The sequence below is a fragment of the Lagopus muta genome, chromosome 1 (genome assembly GCF_023343835.1).
Source record: "Lagopus muta isolate bLagMut1 chromosome 1, bLagMut1 primary, whole genome shotgun sequence".
Taxonomy (NCBI): Eukaryota; Metazoa; Chordata; class Aves; order Galliformes; family Phasianidae; genus Lagopus; species Lagopus muta.
This window is the reverse complement of record NC_064433.1, coordinates 50,453,091-50,474,056: the sequence shown is the minus strand read 5'-3', so window position 1 is coordinate 50,474,056 and position 20,966 is coordinate 50,453,091. Positions and strand designations below refer to the sequence as shown.

The 20,966-nt window shown below is 47.1% G+C and overlaps 1 protein-coding gene across 4 annotated transcripts; it reads right to left on the bottom strand.

Moving 5' to 3' along the window:
* Positions 1 to 845: 845 nt before the first annotated feature.
* On the bottom strand, positions 846 to 20,762 carry MFNG (MFNG O-fucosylpeptide 3-beta-N-acetylglucosaminyltransferase). 4 transcript variants are annotated; one of them, XR_007380862.1, is made up of 9 exons: positions 19,892 to 20,762; positions 15,600 to 15,648; positions 14,897 to 14,999; positions 14,647 to 14,800; positions 13,939 to 14,024; positions 12,644 to 12,809; positions 11,893 to 11,978; positions 7,076 to 11,048; positions 846 to 1,542 (listed from the first exon to the last, which is right to left on the bottom strand). XR_007380862.1 is itself a non-coding variant. In XM_048967941.1 (9 exons), the coding sequence occupies exons 1-8, from the start codon at positions 20,237 to 20,239 to the stop codon at positions 10,982 to 10,984; spliced, it is 1,059 nt and encodes a 352-aa protein (XP_048823898.1). In that variant the 5' UTR covers positions 20,240 to 20,762; the 3' UTR covers positions 846 to 1,542; positions 10,969 to 10,981. The 4 variants fall into 4 exon arrangements, 2 of the variants coding, with proteins under 2 accessions (XP_048823898.1, XP_048823890.1); XM_048967941.1 differs by having other exon boundaries at positions 10,969 to 11,048; XR_007380863.1 differs by lacking the exon at positions 846 to 1,542 and having other exon boundaries at positions 1,570 to 7,285; positions 8,429 to 11,048.
* Between the last annotated feature and the right edge of the window lie 204 nt (positions 20,763 to 20,966).

Here is a 20,966-nt window from a genome sequence, read left to right as displayed (position 1 = left end):
GAATCTCCACAAGGCTGGGGCAAAGCATCCTGGCCGCTGACCTGCTCCAATGTGCATGCCTTCATTCTTCATCCTGAATTTTCCTCCTGAGATCGCAGAGAGATCTTTCTGTGCTTTGACGGCCCCGAACTGGAACTACGAAGCCAGCAGGAATGGCTGGAATCCTTCTGCCTGGAGCCAGGACAGTCACATTCAGACCTGCCAGGAGACTCCCAGGTTGTGCTAAAAAATCTTAAGACTGTGCACACAGACTGGGGGTCAAAGTGCCCCTGGATCTATGCTGATTTATACCAGCTCAAAATCTGGTACACTATCTTTCAGCTCCAGAGCTATGGAGGTGACCTTCTATTGCTCTCAGTAAAGAAGGAGAGAGATTACATTCCAAGGAGTTCAGGTCCCTCTGTGCAGCTGGTCACTTTGTACTGTGGTGTTTAAGTCATTCCAGCAGGATAACAGTGACCTGAAGAAAAACTGTGAGCTAATTAGCAGTGCTCTCTTCAATCTCCTTCCAAGTTCAAATGCTACAGAAATGCTGAATACCAGGTCTGGTTACTGATAAATTGTTAGATGGAAACAGATAACAGAAACTGGATTATCCAGAGAGCTGGGTCAGTTAGAAGACTGTGTTGAGAATCTGGGGGACAAAACAGGGAGAGATGCAGTGTGGTGTTGAATATGCCAGTCCCACAGGACCAGAAGAAAGTAAGGGAAGTCCCAGATGAGATCTGGAGGAGAGTCCCTGAGGAGAAAGCTGAGCTGAGCCCTGAAGAGCACTTCCACTGGAAGCTTCCTTTTGTAAATATTAAAATACAGCAACAACAGAAATAACACATGCAATGGAAGGAATTTATTTATTTTTTCTTAGGAAATCAAACAAAGGTGTTCATCAGCCTCAGAAATTGAAACTGTGCTTTATCCTGTCCTGGAAGGGAACATTGAAATTGCTTAGATGTGCAGCCTAACAGAAAACTTCAGCATGACCTTAGCACACAGTGTTGCCATCATTTCTGGGACTGTTGTGGTCTTGAAATGCCATGTGTGGCCACTGTCTGCTAAGAAAGGCACTGGGATGTACCATATGTAACCAAGGCTTCCTTGGCCTTAGTTAAAGTAAAGCAAAAACTAAACTGATGGCATCAAATGTGGAATAAAAACTGGGCTGCCCTTTCCCCCAGCTTTCCGCTGAATACCACTGAGAGCACTACCCTGTATCCCCCTCCCACAGTCATCTAAATATTGACCTCCAGACAATGTGGAGCCATCTTCTGCTGCTATTAGCCCAAAATGATGGAAGAATAACAGGTCAGAAAAAGCTTTGTCTGATATAAATGTAAATGTCACTTTAAAGAGGACAGCTCCAGCCTAACAGAAAATCCATCACCTCTCCCAAAGACTTTGTGAGCTCTTCTGGAGGCCATGGTGTAGCTTAGAGAACAAGGTGGAAAACAAGTGCTATTCTTCCAGATGCGTCTACTCAGCTGCTGTGGTCCATTTAACTGTGGATGGATTTGTCACTGCCACAGGAGCTCCAGCTTTAAAAAGCTACAAAACAAGTGAAAGACAGTCAATAACTCCTTTTTTTTTTTTTTTTTTTTTTTTTTCACTACCCAAATCCAGATGCCTGTGGTGCTGGCATGAATCCCATCCTCCATGCTACCCTGCCTAAATCCCATCCAAAGTGGTGTCAGGCTGGGAGTTCCCTGAACTCCTGTAAATTAAAATGGTTTTCTGCAGCTGAAACTGATATCCCACCTTCCCAAACTGGATCACTTCCAAGTAGCACAGTAGACTTCAGAAGGCTTATTACTCATTAGGTACCAGATCCTACCAAATAAGCCAATGTATGCTACTGGCACCCTTCAGCAGAGCACTGAGAACCTGCATCAAGGAGATCTCAGAGAAATAACAGTTTGCAAAGCTCCCAGGTAGAAGCCTCTTAGGACTTTAAGGGTAAGAGCAGAGAGATGAAAATCTGCACTGGATTACTGAAACAAGCTTTGACTACAGCTCTCTGTAAGCTTCCTCTTTCCCTCCAGGTCTCAGTGGACTTCTGCCCTGTTTCCATGCTGGTGGGAACAGACTGTGATGGAAACAAAACCAGAAATTCTTCTGATATATGAGAACTGAAAGCTGGCTATACAAAAGAAAAGGGGATGGAGGGATACAGAGGGAATGGAAGGGCACAGATGCCAGGAAAGAGAACACAGGGCAGGAAGAGAAGGGGGAAGTCTGATAGAGAGAAGGGGAGGGATATGAAGGGATTGCCTGATGTCAAATCTGATAGAAAAGAGGATTTGTCTGCAAAAAATAACCCAGATCTAAGCCACAGTATCAGAGCAGCTGTGTACAGAGCTGTAGCACCGTGTATTTGTTCCTAAACAAGAGCAAAAAAAGGGTTAGTGTTAGTTGCAAGGCAAGGTAGGATTGTGCCAGGCCAGGATGCTGTCCATCAGCCTGCACCAAAATGAAGGAAAGGCAAACAAAGAGGGAAGGCAGGATAAATGAGGGTAGAGACAAGGTAAGGTAGGGGAAGGCAAGAAAATGCAGGAAAAGGCAGTGGAAGGCAAGACAAGTAGGTGAAAGCAGGGGCATGTCGGACCCGTCCCTCTCCAGGGTGCTGACCAGAGCTTCCGCCTCCCAAACCCTCTCCTCTTCCTGCTCTCTCCCTGACAAGAGGGCAAGGGCCATTCCAGAGATTTCAAGCAGTTACCAAAGCACTGTGCTCCGAGAGCGAGTCGAGCAAAGGGAAAATGACACATCATCAAAGGGATGCAAAAAAAACCAACATTTTTTCCTCTCCTTAACTGTCTTAAGGCAAGACTAGATGACAGGTAGTGAAATGCAAAGATCAGTCATCATCTGAGTCTCTCTGTGCAGGGTGGACTTCACTATTCCTCAGTCTAGAGGTTAAGCTCTCAGTACTTCTATCCTGTGTTGCCCTGGATGTCTGAGTGCACTTTGAAACTGCTGTTGCTGTCTCCCAGGCTCTCAGCATCCACACTGGAAGAGTAGAGAATTAAATGGGATGATGGACTTGGCCGTTCCTCCTGCACGTGATCTGTCTATAATGTATGATCAGGAATTGATTGTCACACAACTGCCGTGCTCTGAGCTACATTTGTCACCAGGGAGCTTTTGGTGAAGAGTTTTTTTTCAGAGTCCATATGGGTTACAAATTTTTTCATCTGAAACGTGGTTTTGAAACCACAGTTCACCCACAGGATGGACTGATGCTCTGTGTCCACAGTGGATGAAACCCCTCCTATGAACCATCACATTCTGCAAGATGGAAGGCCTAGAAAGGATCTGACCTTCTCTGCCCTCAGGTCCTGTACGTATCTCTGCCTCCTTCCAAACACAGCCTGGCCTCATCAGGCTTTTTTTTGTCAGAGAACTGCAAATCAGCTGCCCCACAGAGGAGAAAGCAGTGCCCTAGAGCCTGACAGAGTTGCTTCATCTGGAAATCAATACTGGCACAGAAGAAACCTGTTTTTACAAGATCAGCCTGTTACCACTGTTTAGTTATCAGCAGTTTTCCAATCAGACACTAATAGTCTGTACCAGAAGAGCAGGATTTAGTACTTGGTTGGAAAAACTTCTGCCAGAAGGGTTGGAAGGGTTGTGAGGTAGCTGCTCCTTCTGCAGGACCAGATAACCCCCTGAGAGATTGATAACACCACCTCCTTAAACCTCTGAGATCCTAAAATGTGACCAAATCAGAGAGCAAGCTCTCCAGCCACAGAGACCATTGTGTTACCAGACTAATAGCTACATAAATATTTCTTTCCAACTTTAAATTTCTAGCAAAATGTCCTTTGGGGATGCAGATTCAAGGCATCAGCTGGGGCCATTTTCTCCTATCCTCAGAGCAGATCAGGGAGCCTCCATCAATCTGGGTCCATATCTCATGAGAATGTGCTACCCACCAGCAACCCAGCTCCACTTAGGGAGATGATTAAAACAAGGAAAATACACCAGGAAGAGTCAGATGAGAGTAATACAGTCTCAGGCCAGCAAGGATGAACTACTTGTCTTGTGGCATCTCCCCCAGTTCAGGCCTCATTGGCTGTGCTTTGCCCAACAGCTGGCTGAGTAGTTATCCTTCTTTTGTAGACCAGCACCACATATCTATGCTGGAATATTATTTTCCATTTCTAGGAAATTGGATTAAAGGTCAGAGAATACCAACTGTTATTTACCTTTGATTGAAACCACCCCTCCTCCCACTTGAGCTGGAGAGGCCAATATTGCTGTTATTTACTCTGCTGCCAAACCTGGAGTTCAATGCCTTCCCTGCAGCACTCAATAAAAGCCAACCCGGGAGGTGAGGGGGTACAGCAGGCAAGCAGAAGGGGCTGTGTGGGTGAAAGGGGAGTGATTATCCAGGTCAGTAAGTTCAGTTTGTTTATTTTGCTGTCAGGCTTTGGCTCAGCACGAGCCAGGGCCAAGGGCGCTGCAGGTGCCTACCTTGCTGGCTCACGAAGTCATCAGGGATCTATGCAGGGTGACGAGAAACAAGCTCTCTTTGTCCCCATGCTTGTCCTCTCCCCTCACCACTTCCACTGTCAAACTGCTTTCTTTTTGCTTCTCCTTCTTCTCTACCTTTCTCTAGCCTCCACCTTCACTCTCCCCTCCCATAAGGTCTTCCTCACCTCTCTGCTGCCTTTTCCTCCCCTCCTTCCCACTCTCTCCCCCCACCCCTATTTCTCATTCCTTTCACTCCCCCTCCTTCCTTCTTCCTTCACCCTTCAAGCTGCTATTCCAGGACAATAGAGCAGATGGCAGGCTGTTGATTTTATACATCCCTTTGGAAAACCAGCTCAGCTGTTGAATCTGCCACTTTTTCTAAAAACAGACATTGTCCAACTCTAGCTCAATGCTGTGAGAAAAGAGGGGGTTATGGAGAGGTCCTGTTTCCCTGACCATCTGCAAGGATCATACCAGGACTTCAGAAACTGGCCTCTTCAAGAGCTCAAAGTGGAGATCTCTGCCCCACATTTGAAGAAATATCACAAGTGGAGGGAGCTTGTCCAGTCTCTGCAGTCAGCCTCATTGCAGTCAAAGCTGATGGTAACGTGGGAATGGCGGGGCAGTGAGGAGGGCCAGAGTCTTCCCTGTGCATCCTGCTTCTCTGAGTGCCCGTGAGAGCTGAATTGCACCGGGATGTCCCCAGGCAGCAGCCATGCAGCACAGAGCAAACATTGATTCTCTTTTCCAAGCCCTACATTTCCTGATATGCCACTGGGGTAGTAATGTGTGAAAAGCCACAGGTCACTGTGTGGACTGAGGGAGATGCAGTGATGCCATTCTTGCCTTTTTCTTTCCAGATTTCCCCTCTTTTTGTTGAACACCCAACCCTCAAAGGATCAATCCTCAGGCCAGCATTCATCAGCTGCCAACACAGCCATGAAGAGGACATAGATTTTGTTCTGGTTCTTTATCCAGGCTACTTATCTATCCCTTCACCTCTCCATCCCTATCCTTCAGCTCCTTCATGGTATTTGTGGGTGGAGAGTGAGATTTTTCTGTGATTCCTGTCCTTCCCCGTCCCAAACACCATCTTTTTTCCCCCTACTCTGGTATGGCAGCACTATCCCACTGGTTTTATAAGCCTTTTCTACCATGCTTCTGCTTGTAAGGCTTTGGGGCAGGCACCATTTTTCTCTCTGTCCATCACCAAGCACAAGCTGGCCTGGACTCATGACTGGGTCTGTTGGATGCAACACCAGATGTTTTAAGGCACATTCTCCACCTGATGCACTATGGCCAAGGGCACCAGTTGCAGTTTCTGTCTCTGCCTCATTTATAGAGATGGGAGAGGGAAAATGGAGGTTCAGCATAGCAGCATTTCTCCCCCTTCAATTGCCTTGTCTAGTTTCAATTCTTTTTCTTACACTGCCAAAATCAACAGTATTCTTCTCAAGCAGTGGCTGGAGGGTTAGGGCCATAAAATCCATGTACAAAGTGCTCTGTTTAATTTGTTCTCAAAGTTCTCTACAAATCAGATGCAGCTCCCAGTGAAACCAAAGGAGGTTTAACCAAGGAGCAGTCAGACACAACATCTGAAGAGGCTCCTTAGCCTTGCAAAATCCTGGAAGGCAATTTGAGCATGACTGATAGGCAAGCAGCCCATTCTAGAGGTCTGTAATTAAGCACACTCATTTCAAACAGAGATACAGATGAATTCCCAGTCTTCTTGGAGTCCAAGCTGGATAAAGCAGGAGTGACCAAAAAACTCATGCTTTCAAGGGATAGCCTTAAAGAGGTAATGCCAGCTGAGTGACAACAGCTCAGACCTCAACTCCTTTAACATCCCAGGTAATTGGGTAGAAAATCTATAGGAAAAATCCTGCAGTAGTTGGTGAAAACAGAAATGGGCATTTATATTTGTCACAGCTCTTGGTTTTGCTTATGTCTATGGCAACATTCACATCCTTTTCAGTGGAGCCATAAGCCCAGATTGAGATTCTTTGTGTGAGATCCCATGTCTGGCACTGACTGAGAGCAGAGGCCAAACTCTGTGGTTTGTTGCCTCTAATTCAAAGCTGTGATGGACACATGGTCCTTCAGCTTTGAGTTCTATGATTTAATTGCATATGGAGCCCACTATTTACAGGGGAAATACAGGTGAAATTAGAAAAAGAATGTGTGGTAGATGAGACATGAAAATGTGTCACTATGGATGCAGAAACAGGTGATCAAGCATTTTTGTTTGTTTTATTTGAAAACCTAGACCCAACTACCTCACCCAAAGAAGGGCATAAAGCTTAGGAGGCAAAAAGAAGTGCGTAGAGCCCTGGTGGCCAGTAGTGCAAAAGGACAAGCCTGTTGTCCTGTGGGGTTATTCAGGGATTGGAGATAACAGAAAGAAATAAATGAAAAGTGCTGCTGAACACACAGGCACTTAAAGAGGTACCTGCATCGTAAGCATGGGCAGACAAAGACTCAAAATTAAGATAAAACTTCTGTGAGGAATTTAGTACAAATGGCATATCAGCTTTTCATAAGCAAACAAATAAGCAAACAAGCAAATAAAAAGAAGAAAATGAAGAGAGTTGGGGCCAGCCAATCTCACCTCTTCCAAGTTCTACTGCTTGGTTGTTAGTTTCCTTCCAATCTCTTTCTTCCCATTTCTTGCCCTTTGGTTTCTGTTTAATACACTGTTAGTCTTTGGAAGGCTGCATCTTTAGCAAGAGGCTTGGGGAGGGAGCTGTGGCTGCAGCCTTGGTACAAGCTCAGTAGATCCCATTGGTCCACTGAAATCTGTTTTCCTTCAACAGCAGAGCTGTTAAGAGGAATTGGCACCAGAAAAGCATTATATAGCATTACTATTCTTCTCTCTCCCCTTCAAGCCTTTAGCAACAATTGCAGTTTCCCTCCTATTTCAACTAACTTCGGTTTTCCCCCTGAAGAAAGGATAGTCATTAGCATTTTTTGCCCTGTCAAATTGGGCTTTTCTTGTAAAAATTCTTTGCAGTTCAGGGAAAAGCATAAAAAAAGTTATTGTTAACATGAAAGCTCCACTTAATACCTTACATTTCAAATACTGTAACTGGCTTTTTCCCCTCCTTCCCTTTTCTCTGAATCTTCAGTACACAGCTTAAACATCATTAATAGTGTTCGTTGCTATGGTGTTGGGCAGCTGAGGCCTCTGTACTTGAAATCCAGAGCTACACATAATGTTGTACAACAGCAGGGTCATGCCAACACCTTTGGCTTTGACCCCATTTTTCCCAGTAAAATAAAAAGACCATGTCTCCATCCCTTTTAGTTCTTGGGATAGAGTTCTTTTTTCTTTTTTTTTTTTAAACTGCAGTGAGAAATGGGAATGTGAAAGAGGGAAAAGGAAAGAAAAACACAACATTTTAATAGACCCAGTGGAACTCTTTCAAAAAAACTCTTGACTGTTACAATCTGTTACATCAGAAAATCATGAAGGAGAATAAAAAAAAAGATCAGCCCATGGAAAGTTTCACATGAGATTGTTACTCATTTTCCCAAGCAGCTAAACATTTTAATAAACTAGGAAAATGAGACTGTAAAACCACAACATCTGACAGCAAGCCCCAGGGGCAGGAACCATTCCTGAAACTAATTTTAACTCAGGTTTTAACACTGATCAGATTTCAAGAGGAGAATGTCCCCTTAAGCTGTTTCCCTGTTCTTGGAGAAGCCGTGGTTTCTTATGTTGACTCTGAAAAGCAATTTTCTTCCCAGTGCATTGCTCTCACAGGTACATCAGGACCTTTCTGTCATTCATTTCTCTACAGCCCGAGAGATGCCCTGCCCAGACATCCCCTCATTTCTTCTCTGTTTTCTTATGCAAGAGGATATTTTCCACAGAAGTGGCACTGCTCCTGTATAAAAGCCTCATCTGAAACGGTCCCCATGCAGCCACTCAAGGACCCAAATCATTGAACAGCCTTACTGAAAGCACTGGGCCAATTCAGAACAGCTGAGGCCAGGATCCAACAAGACCTTCCAGTTTCTTCAAAGGGCAGTGAGTCTGCTGTACCACCTTCTTCTTCTCAGGCACACGAATCTCATTGTGCTTTGGCTGATACCAGGATATCCACAGATAGGACTGGCATTTTCACTGCAAGACTCAATTAACAGCATAGCTGTGAGTTGAATGAGGATAAAAGATATTATCTGGGTAGCGTAGATTCATAGAATCACAGAGTGGTTGGGTTGGAAGGGTCCTCACAGCCCACTCAGTCCCAAGCCCTGCTGTGGGCAGCGCTGCCCCCACCAGCTCAGGCTGCCCTGGGCCCCATCCAACCTGGCCTTGAGCACCTCCAGGGATGGGGCATCACAGCTTCTCTGAGCAGCTGTGCCAGCGCTTTACCGCCCTCTGAGTAATGAATTCCCACCTAACATATAACCTAAATCTCCCCTCTTTTATCTTAAAATCATTCCCCCTTGTCCTATCACTATCAGATCATGTAAAAATTTGGTCTACCTTCTGTATATCAGCTTCCTTTATTTCTTCTCGTGAAAGCATTTTTCATGTTCTAGTTGAGTTCAAACAAAACCATTTGCCCTTTGGGTAGGACTATTTTATGCTGCACCGATTGTCTGCTACCTGGGTTGTCTCTATTTTGAGCTCCATGTCTCACATGGCTGTGTGAGATGGAGCGCTTTGCACTTCTCCCAGAATGGTCACTGCTATTACGTAGTTCCTGCCACTGCTCAGCATGAATTTCCAGTTCAAAGACATATTGTGCAAGATCAGAAAGAGGGGTTCTTGGCTGCTTCACAAACTGCCTAAAGCTCATAAGAATGACCAGGCTGGAAAGCAGCTCCGCAGGCCCCCTCTTTCTTCTTCATCAGTAATTACAGTGATCATTCATTTCTAGGTCCCTCTTTGATGAGATAGAAGGTCTTTCTGATGCCTTTTCTTTAGGCCTCATGCAAGCTGTAGGGGAGATGCTGGTGTCTGAGGGGTGAGGTGGGATGGGAAAATAGGGTGACCAGTTTCCAGCGTGGTAGAGGCATGGCGATAGTCCCCCCCTTGGCTCTGCCAGCCCACCAGTAGCAGGCTTAGTCCAATCAGCAGCATCAAAGCTGAGCAGCTCTTTGGAGAAAGGGCACACGTCCTTTCAACCAGAGATTACAGGAATCTCTCTCTGATTCCAGCAGTCTGTTTTGAAGCACTCTTTAAAGAGAAATACCTGATTGTGGTGCTGCCTGCCATGTAAAACAGCCCCTTTGCCTTCCAGCCTTCCCGCATTGCTCTTCCCCAGCTATTTATTCATGTGTACAGGCACAAAATGGTGTCCAAGTCCATTCCCCATTGAGTGGAATTGTCTCGCTTTCATGGCAGGATCTGTGCTGAGAAAGGGGTTATCCATAAACATGCCAGAAAGCCTGTAACCTATCTGGGCTGGCTCCTTCTCCCTGTTGTCTTTAGCAGGGACAGCAGGAAGGCAGAAAGCTGCTCTTAGCATCTGGAAGAAAGAAATGCAGAGATAAAAAGCTCTTTGCCCTGCAGTTTCCATTCCTTCATGACTTAATTTTTTTTGGTCAGGGCACAGAGAAGATTTTAAAGGTGTAACCTCTAATCCGCTCCCGTGTGCTCCTTCTCCATCTCTTCCTTTCTCCTCTCTTTCAGCCAGTTTTAATCCTTTATGTCTCCTCTCTCACAGGTAGGAGTTGGAGTCTAATCTCAGACGACAGGTTGATAATTAGAGCAAAAGATTATCCTGACCCCATATCAAGCAGGTAAAAAGAGAGGAATAATGCAGGGTCATATAAGATCAAGCCTTCAGTATTTAGAGCAGAAAACATCCTCATCTCCATCTCTCCTTCCATGATCCCCATTTCGTACTCTCTCCCCTGTCCCAGCCAAGGAGTGATTCTTGATTTCTTACATTTCTTGCCCACCTCCCCTCTGATGGCCAAGAGCTTTGCTTTTTCAGCACTCATTCAGCACAGAAATGATCACATTTTCCATTTCTGAAGGGAGAGTGGAATCAGAGTTTAACGAGGCAGAGACTCAGCCAAAGGGCTGCAGCTGGGAACAGTGGGAAATGGGGGAAGCCCAGGCACATACAGAGAAAGAAGCCTCAGAGACTGAAGCCAAGGCACACTTTCAGTGATCCTCAGTCTGGCACTGGGTACCCTGATCCAGCATCCTTCTGATTCAGTACAGTGAAACCACAACAAGGAGCAGTGGGTCCCATCTCTACCCACATGTCCAGCAATCACCACCCAGTCCTTAATCTGTTCAGGAAAGCATGCTGCTCTCATCTTTTGTAAGCATCCCAGCACAGATGGGAAGCCCATCCATATGTCCAGCCCACATTATCCATCTTTGGTACAGATCTCTCTTCTCCTGTATCACTGGTACTCAGCAAGGACCAAAAAGCCCCAACCACCATAAGTAAGGGGAAGCTGGGAGCACCAAGCTTCTTCAGTGCCCCATCCCCTACATGCACAAGCTGAAGGGATAACACCAGGACTCACTGTAGCTTGGGCATCACCAACCAACAGCCTGAAGGCACCAGGGGGTATCAGGATAGAGATGGCAGTGGAGAGATCGAAACCTGCAGGGGAAAGAGTGAAGGAACATCATGTGGCAGTTTTTACTGCAGAACAAGGTGGGGAATGGAAGGCTTCTGTCTTGTGTCACATCCCACATCAGATGTTCACCCTGCATTACAGTGCTCTGGGACCAGCTCATCTTACAAAGTCTTGATTTAGCAAAGCTGAGCAGCCAAGCTTTCCTCCAACACCTGAATCCTGCTATGGACATGGAGCCCAACTCACTGCTCAACCTGATTGCATTCAGTGAGATGGGGACTGCACCAGACCCTGCTAAACTGCTCTGTAGATGCCCTTTTAATTGCGTGGTTACTTCCCACCTTTTCTATCTCCAGCCAGAAGCTTCCTACCCAAGTTCTGCAAATAACAACTTCAGGTTTGTTCACTCAAAGCAGAGCAAGTAAATGAAAGAGCACTTTTGTTTGCAGTTATCCTGAAGCAAACCTTTTTCTTTTCTCCCTTCAATTTTCTCACCAAAACAAAGAAAGTAAAATAAAGCAGAATTTCCTCTCCTGTGTTAGAAGAACATTTCAGTTCCTGTCCCAGAGGTAAAAGGTTAGCTTGATTTTTTTTGTGTGTGAAATGAATGGCAAAACTTTTGGCTCAGTAGCTGTTCAAATAAAATGTCATAACACTTATTTTCTTTCCTTTCATCCAAAGTGGTTTGCAAAATGTGTGTTTGCAAACATCTTAATGTTGGTGTGACCCTCACTCAACAAGACCTGCTACTACAAGGCTTTTGTCCCTCACTCTAGACCTCCTGCCCCCTATTTAGCAGCCTGTACCTGCCACCCTGCTGTCCTACAGCTCAAACCTCAGCAGTGCACTGAGCACTCACACCCCTACCTTGAGGGATCTTGCTGGGGTGAGAAGGGACCGCTGAGTTTGATAACGTTGAGCTTGTTCTCAAAGACACCATAGCTGAGTGTGACCTGAAAAGAGAGAAAGGGAGAAAGGAGCAGGGAGGGTGATGTGTTCAGGAATCTGCTTTGAGTGACAAAATCTCCCATTCTCATTCCATCTCTGGTGGCTTGGCCCCTGCTTTCCAATTCTCCTCTCCTCCTTTCCATGATGTAATACAGTAAATGCCCCCAGCCCTAGAAGCATTCAAGGCTAGGCTGGATGGGCCTTTGACCAACCTGATCTAGAGGGAAGTATCCCTGCCTATAGCAGGAGGGGCTGGAACTGGATGATCTTAAAGGTCCCTTCCAACCCAAACCATTCTATGATTCTATGGTCCACCATGTGAGTCACCTACACCATCTGTTATCTGCCCATGCAAGGCAGACATGGTGCAAAAATCTTTCCCAACCAGTCAGCGTTTCTCCTTGCCCTGATACCATGATCCCTCCAAGGTCTGCCCCCATCCTCCCCTCACTCCCTCTACACATGCTACCCACCACCAATACACAGCAATTGGCATCTGTACTGCAGGCAACATCTGCTCCTTATTGCAAGGAAGCACTCGTTGGCAAAATATCTTCAGAAGTGTGGACAATTGTTTCAATTCACATCACTGCCACCAACTGGCAACGTCCCCCACACCTTTTTCCACCTCCCCTTTCTCTGAAACATGTCTCTTGTTTCTGTTGCTCACCTGCTGCATGAGATGAGAGCTGGGGATGAGCTGCAGATTCTCCAGGTGGGAGTGGAAGAGCATGCTGGGCAGCAGCTGCCCACCAACTTTGCACTCAATGATGTAACCTATGGTGCAGTCGTCTGGCAGACGGATGAGCTCTGAGGTGCTCAGGAAGTTCTTGCCACTGGAAGAGAGCAGGGCTACATGAGTTATGTAAAGGAGTATGAGGAATATAGGAAACCACTTCACTGAAAATCAGAGTAAACCTTGAAACAAGGAAAAAAATCCCTTAGTCCTACTGCAAAGATGTGGGAATGCGTTTCTGCTCTTCAACCATGTCCAAACATGCTGTCCCACCAATTGCTCAATGCTATCCCTGACAAATAGAATCACAGAATCATTAATGTTGGAAAGACCAATGAGATCATCCAGACCAACCATCAACCATGGTTGTGGTGGTGATGATGACATGGGACATGGTTTAGTTAGCATGGTGGTGATGGGTTGACGGTTGGTCTGGATGATCTCATTGGTCTTTCCAACACTAACAATTCTATGATTTTATCCATGTCACTTGAATTTTACCCTCGATAACAGATTGTTGTCTTTTCTGGATTTTGCACAAAGAATGTAGCAGGGTCTTCATCTAAATCAGTGAAAACTGACCATGAGCCACCTGATATGGACCAGGTCTGTCTTTCTGGGTACGCAAACACTTGGTTAAGGCTGGCACAGATCATTCCTGTTGACGTTTACACATACAGTCTGTAAGATAACCTAGGGCATGCTGGAAAACATCATCATGTAGGTTGGACTAACACATGTCCCCAGGACCTACTGCCATTCCCTATGCATCAAGCTGAGGAGATAACCATGGACACTGTAAGCAGCTGAATAGAGTTTAAGGTGAAGGACTTGGAAATTAGATCAGGAAGGAGGCAGAGGAGGTTGGAAGGAGACAGAGCTCAATCTGGGCATTTACAAAAAGAGCCAGAAAAAGCTGAAAGAAAAAGGAAGGAAGGTTGAGGAATAACCAAAAGATGGAAGGAGTTGGAGGAGGAGTGTGTCATCGTGTGATAATGTTTGCTGATGTGCTTTCTCCTGCCTTTCTTTAATCAGGTGGGAGATCCACCCACTACATCCTTCCTTCAGTCCCACATGCTTGCAGAATTGAAGCGTGTGGCTCTCTGCACCCTTTCAAACATCCCTGCAAACATCACATACACAAATCCAGATTTGACATTGGCAGAAGTTATTTTGTGTCTGTGTTCCTAATCCCAAAGACTCACATACCCTATGACTGTACAGCTTACCTGGCCCAAGGCATCATCTTCCTTGCCAGCCTGCGACTGATGCAAAATCCAGCTCCTCCTGTGGCAAACCAGAAGCGCACAGATTTCTGGAGAGAAACAGCAGAGCAAATCAATGGCAGAGGCTCAGATGACACCATGCTCCCTGAGCTGGGAATGCTACAAACACAGCTTTGACAGAGAGATAAAGAGCCCTATTGTCACCCCCCAGTTGCTGCCCAGTACAAGCACCTGTTGGTAACACAGTCCCAGTTTTGATCTCCTCATATGGCTGGGAAGTCAGGATGAGCAAAGACTGAAAACATGGCACTCTCAACCAAAGGGAAAAAGAGCCAGCAGGGGTGAAGAGACCACTGGCCAAATTACAGCATGCATGCTAAGAAAGGCTAACTGGAAACCAAGGCTAAACAGTGCCAGCTGGCCCATTTGGAGCAGCCAAGCTCCTGCAGTGGAAAGTAGGCTGCCCAAGGCAGGCTGATCTCCCTGCAGATGTGTACCCAAAGGCACAGCAGAACTGTTGAACATCACCTTTCTTCCTCAGGTGAGATTGGAATGAGTCAACACATGCTGCTACATTCACACAAGACCACACAGTTTTCAGCTGATGTCTCTTGCTCTTGCGACTTTTCTCTCAATCAGAGTAGAGCTATGGCCAATGAGTCAGAGCGTTAAAACCAAACCCCAGCTGCTCCACCCTGCCATAGGCTGTACCGTCTGGTTGTTAGACAGTGTTTCAGAGGCTCGAATGGGTCGGTTCAAGCTGGGTTTCCCTAGGTAGACATCCTTCATTGGAGAGTATGAGGACAGGAGCTTCAGGAGGGCCTCAGGGTTCAGATAGTTGTCATCATCCAAATGGCAGAACCAGCTAGAGAGAGAGAGGAGGGAGTATACAAGAGATTTGCAGTAAGGAGGTGCCAGCATCCTCAAGACAAAGTTCACTTTCACAGCAGCCCCAACTCACCTCTTGTCACTAGACAGGAATGCGTCAAACTCTGCAGCCATCTTGCAGGAGAGGGCTGAGTGACTGTGCTCAGTAGAGCAGCTGGTGAACACCACACGGTCACCTGTGGACAGGGAGAAGGCTGTTGCTTGCTGCTGGCCCATACAGACATGGAGAGGACTTCTGAGTAGGATGCAAGAGGTTTGCTCACAGCCAGATTCACCACGGTCTCTCAGTCCAAGCCTGCTGTGATGTTGGCTTCATCTCCCACCTGCTCAACACTTCCCCTCATCAACCTCAAGACATTCCCTCCCTACAAGCCTTCTCAAAAGGCTTGTAGGATAGGAAACTATCCTAACAGACCCTGCCAAAGACTGTGTCCCATTCTTTCTTACAGCCTCCCTTCAGACATTGAAAGGCTGCTTTCAGGTACCCAAATGGAAAGACATTTGGTCTCCAAACAGTAAGACAACAAACAAGGGTTTCAAACTCAAAGAGTGAAAACTAAATTGTACATAAGAAATTTTTCACAGTAAAAGTGAAGAGATGCAACTACAACTGTGGCCCATGGCCAGAAAGGGTACAGGAATCAAGGAAGGGTTTTCTCCCATGCTGCTTGCACTGTGTGGCTACCGCCTGGAGCTAGCCATCCTGCCTGGCCCCCTCCAAAGGCCATGTTAGCTCAGAGTGAAGGCAGAGATGGTGATATAGGAAAGGTGTTTACCCATTCTTCTCTTCAAGGCATCATCTTCTTCATCTGTGAAGACATACGTCTGGGGAGATGAGAAAAGGATGTTACCATCAGGTGTGGAGCTGGTGCTTCTACTGCATTCCAGGCAGTAGGCAACAGAGAGGAGGGACAGTGGCTGCCCCAGTCCTCCTCTTTCCCACTAATGCCTCTCCAAACCCTCACAGGCTGTGCACGCAGACCCCACCACCACCGTTATCCCCATGCCCTCCCATTGCTTCATGCTGCTTCCTTCCACTGGCCTGGAAGGGCCTGGGAAGCTTGCTTTGCCCTTGCACAGTCCCGGGGGTTGATCCCTGCCCTGAGCAGAATCAGTGTTCCTTTGTCATCCATTACACCCAGCCAGCACCATCCCTGTTTGCACTGCTTTATTTTCTCCTAAAGTTTCTGAAAGAGGAACAAGAGGGCCTGCAAAACTGAGAGAGAGGGTGGAGGAGGCCTGGTTTAGGTTTCCATTGAAGAAAAATGAAAAGCACTGTGGCCAAGGAATGCTCAGGCTGAAAGGAGAACATCTGTTTGTGTGTTAAGTGTGCTCAGCCCCCTGCCACTTCCCTGCCTCCTCCTTCTCTTCCTCCACCCCCAGGCTCTCTAATCTCCCTCTATGCCATTATGTGGCACATCTCCCCCTCTTTGGGTCTGGGCAGGGATCACAGCTCGGGAAGAAAAGCTTTCCTCAAGCAGAAAATGAGCTTTCATGAAATCAAAAAGGAGGTGCAAGCCTTAAACAGTCTCTCCACCAGCTGCCTACAGGCTGGTTAAACACTGCACCTGGGCAGGGACAAAAGGGACGAGGCAGATGGACAGCAGCTCCTAGGAGCTGTCACTGCTCTGATGAGATGTCCTTGTTTCGACACCGCCCCATATCACCGAGTGCTTGGGTTGGGTGATGTGCCCTGCATCAGCAATGTGTGGGAAGAGAAATGATCTGAACACACAAGGGAGGCGATGAAGGGCTCTCAGAGAGCACCCAGTCAAGCAGAGATGGCAGGGTGGACAATCTCAAACATGCAAGCTGTGAGTCGGCAAATTCCTCTCCTGTCTCACAGCTGATTGCAAAAACTGACTGTGCATACAGTCCTACCGTGCCTCAGCAAGATAAGCCCTCTTAGTTTAAACCACTTTCAAGGCGGTCATGGGACTGGAAGCAATTAGCAAAGTCACAGGTGAAGGAGTCCTGAGTCAGGTGACCGTATCTTAATGTTCAAACACAGCAGGAATTCCCAGCAGCATGGGACTCGCCGTGCCAGAACATCCAAAGGCAGAAATTTCCACTATGACAAATGTTTCATCTTAAGAGAACAATTCTGAAACCACTGAAATCTCCTGGTAGTCAAAAAACAGAAATGTTTCTAGAAATGACTTGCTTACAGTTGCAAAACCAATCAGAAATCATGTGTCTAATAAACTTAATATCTCACTGCCTACCTATCTTTCTATTAATGGCAATACTCTGAACCACTCACATTCCCCTAGATGCAAAGGGGAATGCTTACTTGCAGACACCTGGCGTACTCCTTTAGGAACCCAAGGCCCATGGACACCTTCTCTGACAGGTGGACCAATGGGCCCACAGAGCTGTCATTCTACCACAGCTTCCCACTCGCCTTCTGCACCTCACCTTCTCTAAGACCATTTCTCCTGTCAGTGATGGAGGGAAATCACACCAGGATCAGGCTGGAAGACATCCTTCAGTTCTGGACCAGAGAAGTGGGAAAAGATGTTTGCTGGGCGCTAGCAGTGATATGGAGCCACTGGTGTCCAATGGGTTGACCAGGCAGCTCTTTATGAACTTAAGTACACACGTGATGGATTAACACAATATTTTGAGGCTTCCTCAGACCAAACTGGAAAGTGACCCAAGCAAGAAAAATGAGAAAAAGGGAATAAATATGTGGAACCTGACAGTCCAGGATATTAATCTCCCAAGCTCCCAGAGTATTTCTTCCCCAGGAAAAAACAGCCTCCAAAATGCAAACACATCAACACGTGCAATGGTACAGCTGGGCAGGAAACTGTTCCCCTGCCCAGAGAAGAGATTCAAAGTCTACAGTGCGTTCACAACACTGAAAGCATGAAAAAACACTTCAGGGTGGGTCACTCCGAGTTTTCATTTCCATCAGTTGGATGTTTGGGTTGCTGAAAGGAAGGGTGCTGGAATTTGTTTATATTACCAAATGAAATACTGTTTCAGACCAGAAAAACTAGACTTATCTCCATCAAAATGTGAAGAGGCCAACAGTACCAGCAACTTCGGGATGCTGTTCAGCCTAAACAGTCATCAAAACAATTGTGCATAGATGAAGCTTTTTCTAACTAAAAGACTTTTCCTAGGTAATTTGGCTCCCACACAATCTCTCCTAACCATAAAAGATCACAGCTGGCCCTGCCTCCTGCTGCAGTCACCTAAGCCTGGCCTTTGAGGTCCAGGTTACTTCCTCTGGGAGGGCACTGTGCAGGAACCAGCTCTTAAGCCAGGCTTGGCATCAGAAGCATGGCCAGCTGACAAAATTTCCACACTGGCTATATGTATTTATTTATTGACATTCATGTATTTCTCTTTGCCTCCCCATCCCTCCCCTGCCCTCAAGGGCATTTAGTACAAAAAGCAGAAGAAAAACATGGAAAATTGAGAGGGGCTAGGGGAAGGATAGTGCTGAGCTTGTAACAAAATTTGATAACAATGAAAAAACACTGTTTAAAAAATGCCTGACCCTCCCATTTGACCCCTTCCTTCATATCCTCCTACAAATGAAGTTTTCCTATGGGTGGGCAGCAGCACAGAAAATTCACTGCCTCTTCCCACATTGGAACATCACTTGTCTGCCAAAAAGAGATGGTCTGGTGAATGTGGGGAGATGCTGTCTAAATCCTGTCATAGAACCATAGAATCACAGAATCATGAAGGTTGGAAACGATCTCTAAGATCACCCAGTCCAACATCCAGCCCATCCCCACAATGCCCACTGACCACGTCCCTCAGTGCCACATCCACATAGCTCTGGAACACCTCCAGGGACGGTGACCCCACCACCTCCCTGTGCAGCCTGTGCCACTGCAGCACCACTCCTTCTGAGATTAAATTTTTTCCTGAAATCCAACCTGAACCTCCCCTAGTGCAACATATGGCCATCACCTCTCAGCCTATCATCTGCAGGACAGTAAGATGTCTGTCTGTCAATTGAACAAGAAGGGGAAGTTGAGCTGCTGTGTGCAAGTCCACTCCAACAGCTCAGTTGGAACTGTTGTTGAAAGCGTGTGCCCAGGGAACAGTTTGGTTTCTCCAAAGAGCTGTTGGGCTTAGAGGAGAAGTGCGTGTGGAAGAGGAAGCAGGGTCTCTCAAATGCTTAGGACAGTCACACAGACAGGAGAGGAAGTGTGTCTGAAATAGGACATGATTTCCTGCGACTACCACAGCAGCACCCGAAAGTAGAAAACCACCCTTACCCAGAAAACCCTGCACTGCTTCAAGCACTCTCCTACCCAGAACCTCCACCCCCGCCTCCCTTCCGCACATAGGCCTGAAGTCATCTTGTTGCATGCAGGCAGAGGCAAAAGGAGGGAAAAAAATACCCTTTGGGGACAGCCGCAGGGTTTTTTTGTTCTTGAGGAGCAGCTTTGTGAGGGGGGAGAAGCAAGGAAGAGAACTTCTGCCCACCACAAAGCCAACCTGCAGAGCAGCACAGTTCCATACCCTGCAAACTTGTGAGGAGATGGGAAGCCACTATTTCAGATAGGCTGTGGAAGGTCTGTTCTGTTCATCTGGGGTGTCCCGGGCAGTCTGTGCCGTTAGTCGTTAGACATAATGAAAGAAAATCCCTTCCATCTCAAGCCAAAGGAGTTGGGGTTAGGTTAGGCAATGGTGATGCTTGCTAAGAGCACTCATAAAATCATAGAGTATCTCGAGTTGAAACGGTCCCTTCAGGATCGAGTCCAACTCCTCAATTCACACAGTACCACACAAAAATCAGACCTCATGTCCCAGTCTTCATGGGAAGTGCCCACTTCAGCCCCTCTGACCACCATAACTAAGCACCAGTGGAAGCTCTTGAGCTTCTCTGACCACCCTCCCCATGAACCAGCTATCAATGCAACATTTCACACGATACCATCTACCTTTCAGTGTGAACAGCGATGAGCATTAGAGAAAATGAGGCAAAGGGAAGCAACACAGTGCCCAATCTCTGCTTTTGTTGGCTGTGTGCCTCCCCATAGACTCCCCTTGCCATGTACACTCTCTGTAGCCCAAATCCACATAACCACATGCTCACCTGCTCTCTTGCCCGGGATATCCACGTGTCCAGAAGCAGCTCCATCCTGCTCTGGTGAAATCTCCTGGTGGTCTTCACAGCTATGAAAACATCCCCAAGGGTCAGGTTCCCTTCAGTCTTATATTTGTCCAGAGAACTGACCTGCAGGTTCTTCTGCCCAGTTCTTCTACCTCCCTTGGCATCCTCTGGGCTCTCATGTGTTCGTTGCTCTGGATTCTCCAGTATCTGCTCCCTGAGCCCTGGGTATCCCAAGGTTTCCTGAGCTCCACGGTGCCGTACAGAAAGGAGAGCCACACTGACCAGAAAGACTGCAGCTCCGGAGAGACCCCGTATGAGCCGACGGCCCATGGCTTCTGGATAGCTCAAGCAAGGACAGCTTCAGCCAGCCTGTACCTCCATGTGAATCTCTCTGCTCTTCTTTAAACCTTTAGAAGGGTGAGATGAACTGAGAGTAAGGTATGAGTAGGATGTGGCCAAGGACTTTATCCAAGATGAAGACCAGCAAGATAAAGCAACAGATGAAATAAGGGGAATTTCCATAGACCAGGGCGCCGATCATCAAGCAAGATGCGGACATGTGATGGGAAAATACTCCAAACTGACTGGTGGGTGGCTGGCACAGGCTGTCAAAGGGACAGCAAGCATTCTTGCTCCTGGTCGTGAAGATGAGAGTCCTGGAATGGATGTGGAAGGGTCAGGAGAGGAGATCAGAGCCATCAGGGGGGTGTCCGGACAAAGACATCAGCTCCTCAGAAGACAGCAGTCAGTGTATCCAAGCCATGTGCTTATGGGGCTGGAGCAGGGCTGTGGGAAGGGGCTGCCTGGCCGTCCACCTGCTCCCTCTGCGTGGCTGGGTCCCTGCCAGCCCCCGGTCCCGCCTCCGGGTATGGGGCGGAGCGCCAGCCCCCGGGGAGGAAGAGGATGGAGGGAGGAGGGTGAAAGGGGGCAGCCCCCAGGCTGAAAGCGGATTGGCTTCATCTGCTGCTCGAGATCCCCTGGCTGGGAGCACTCCTAGGTGACAAGCAGCTGATGGGGAAGGGCAAACCTGTTGTTTGAGTGGTTGTCCCCTTCCCCC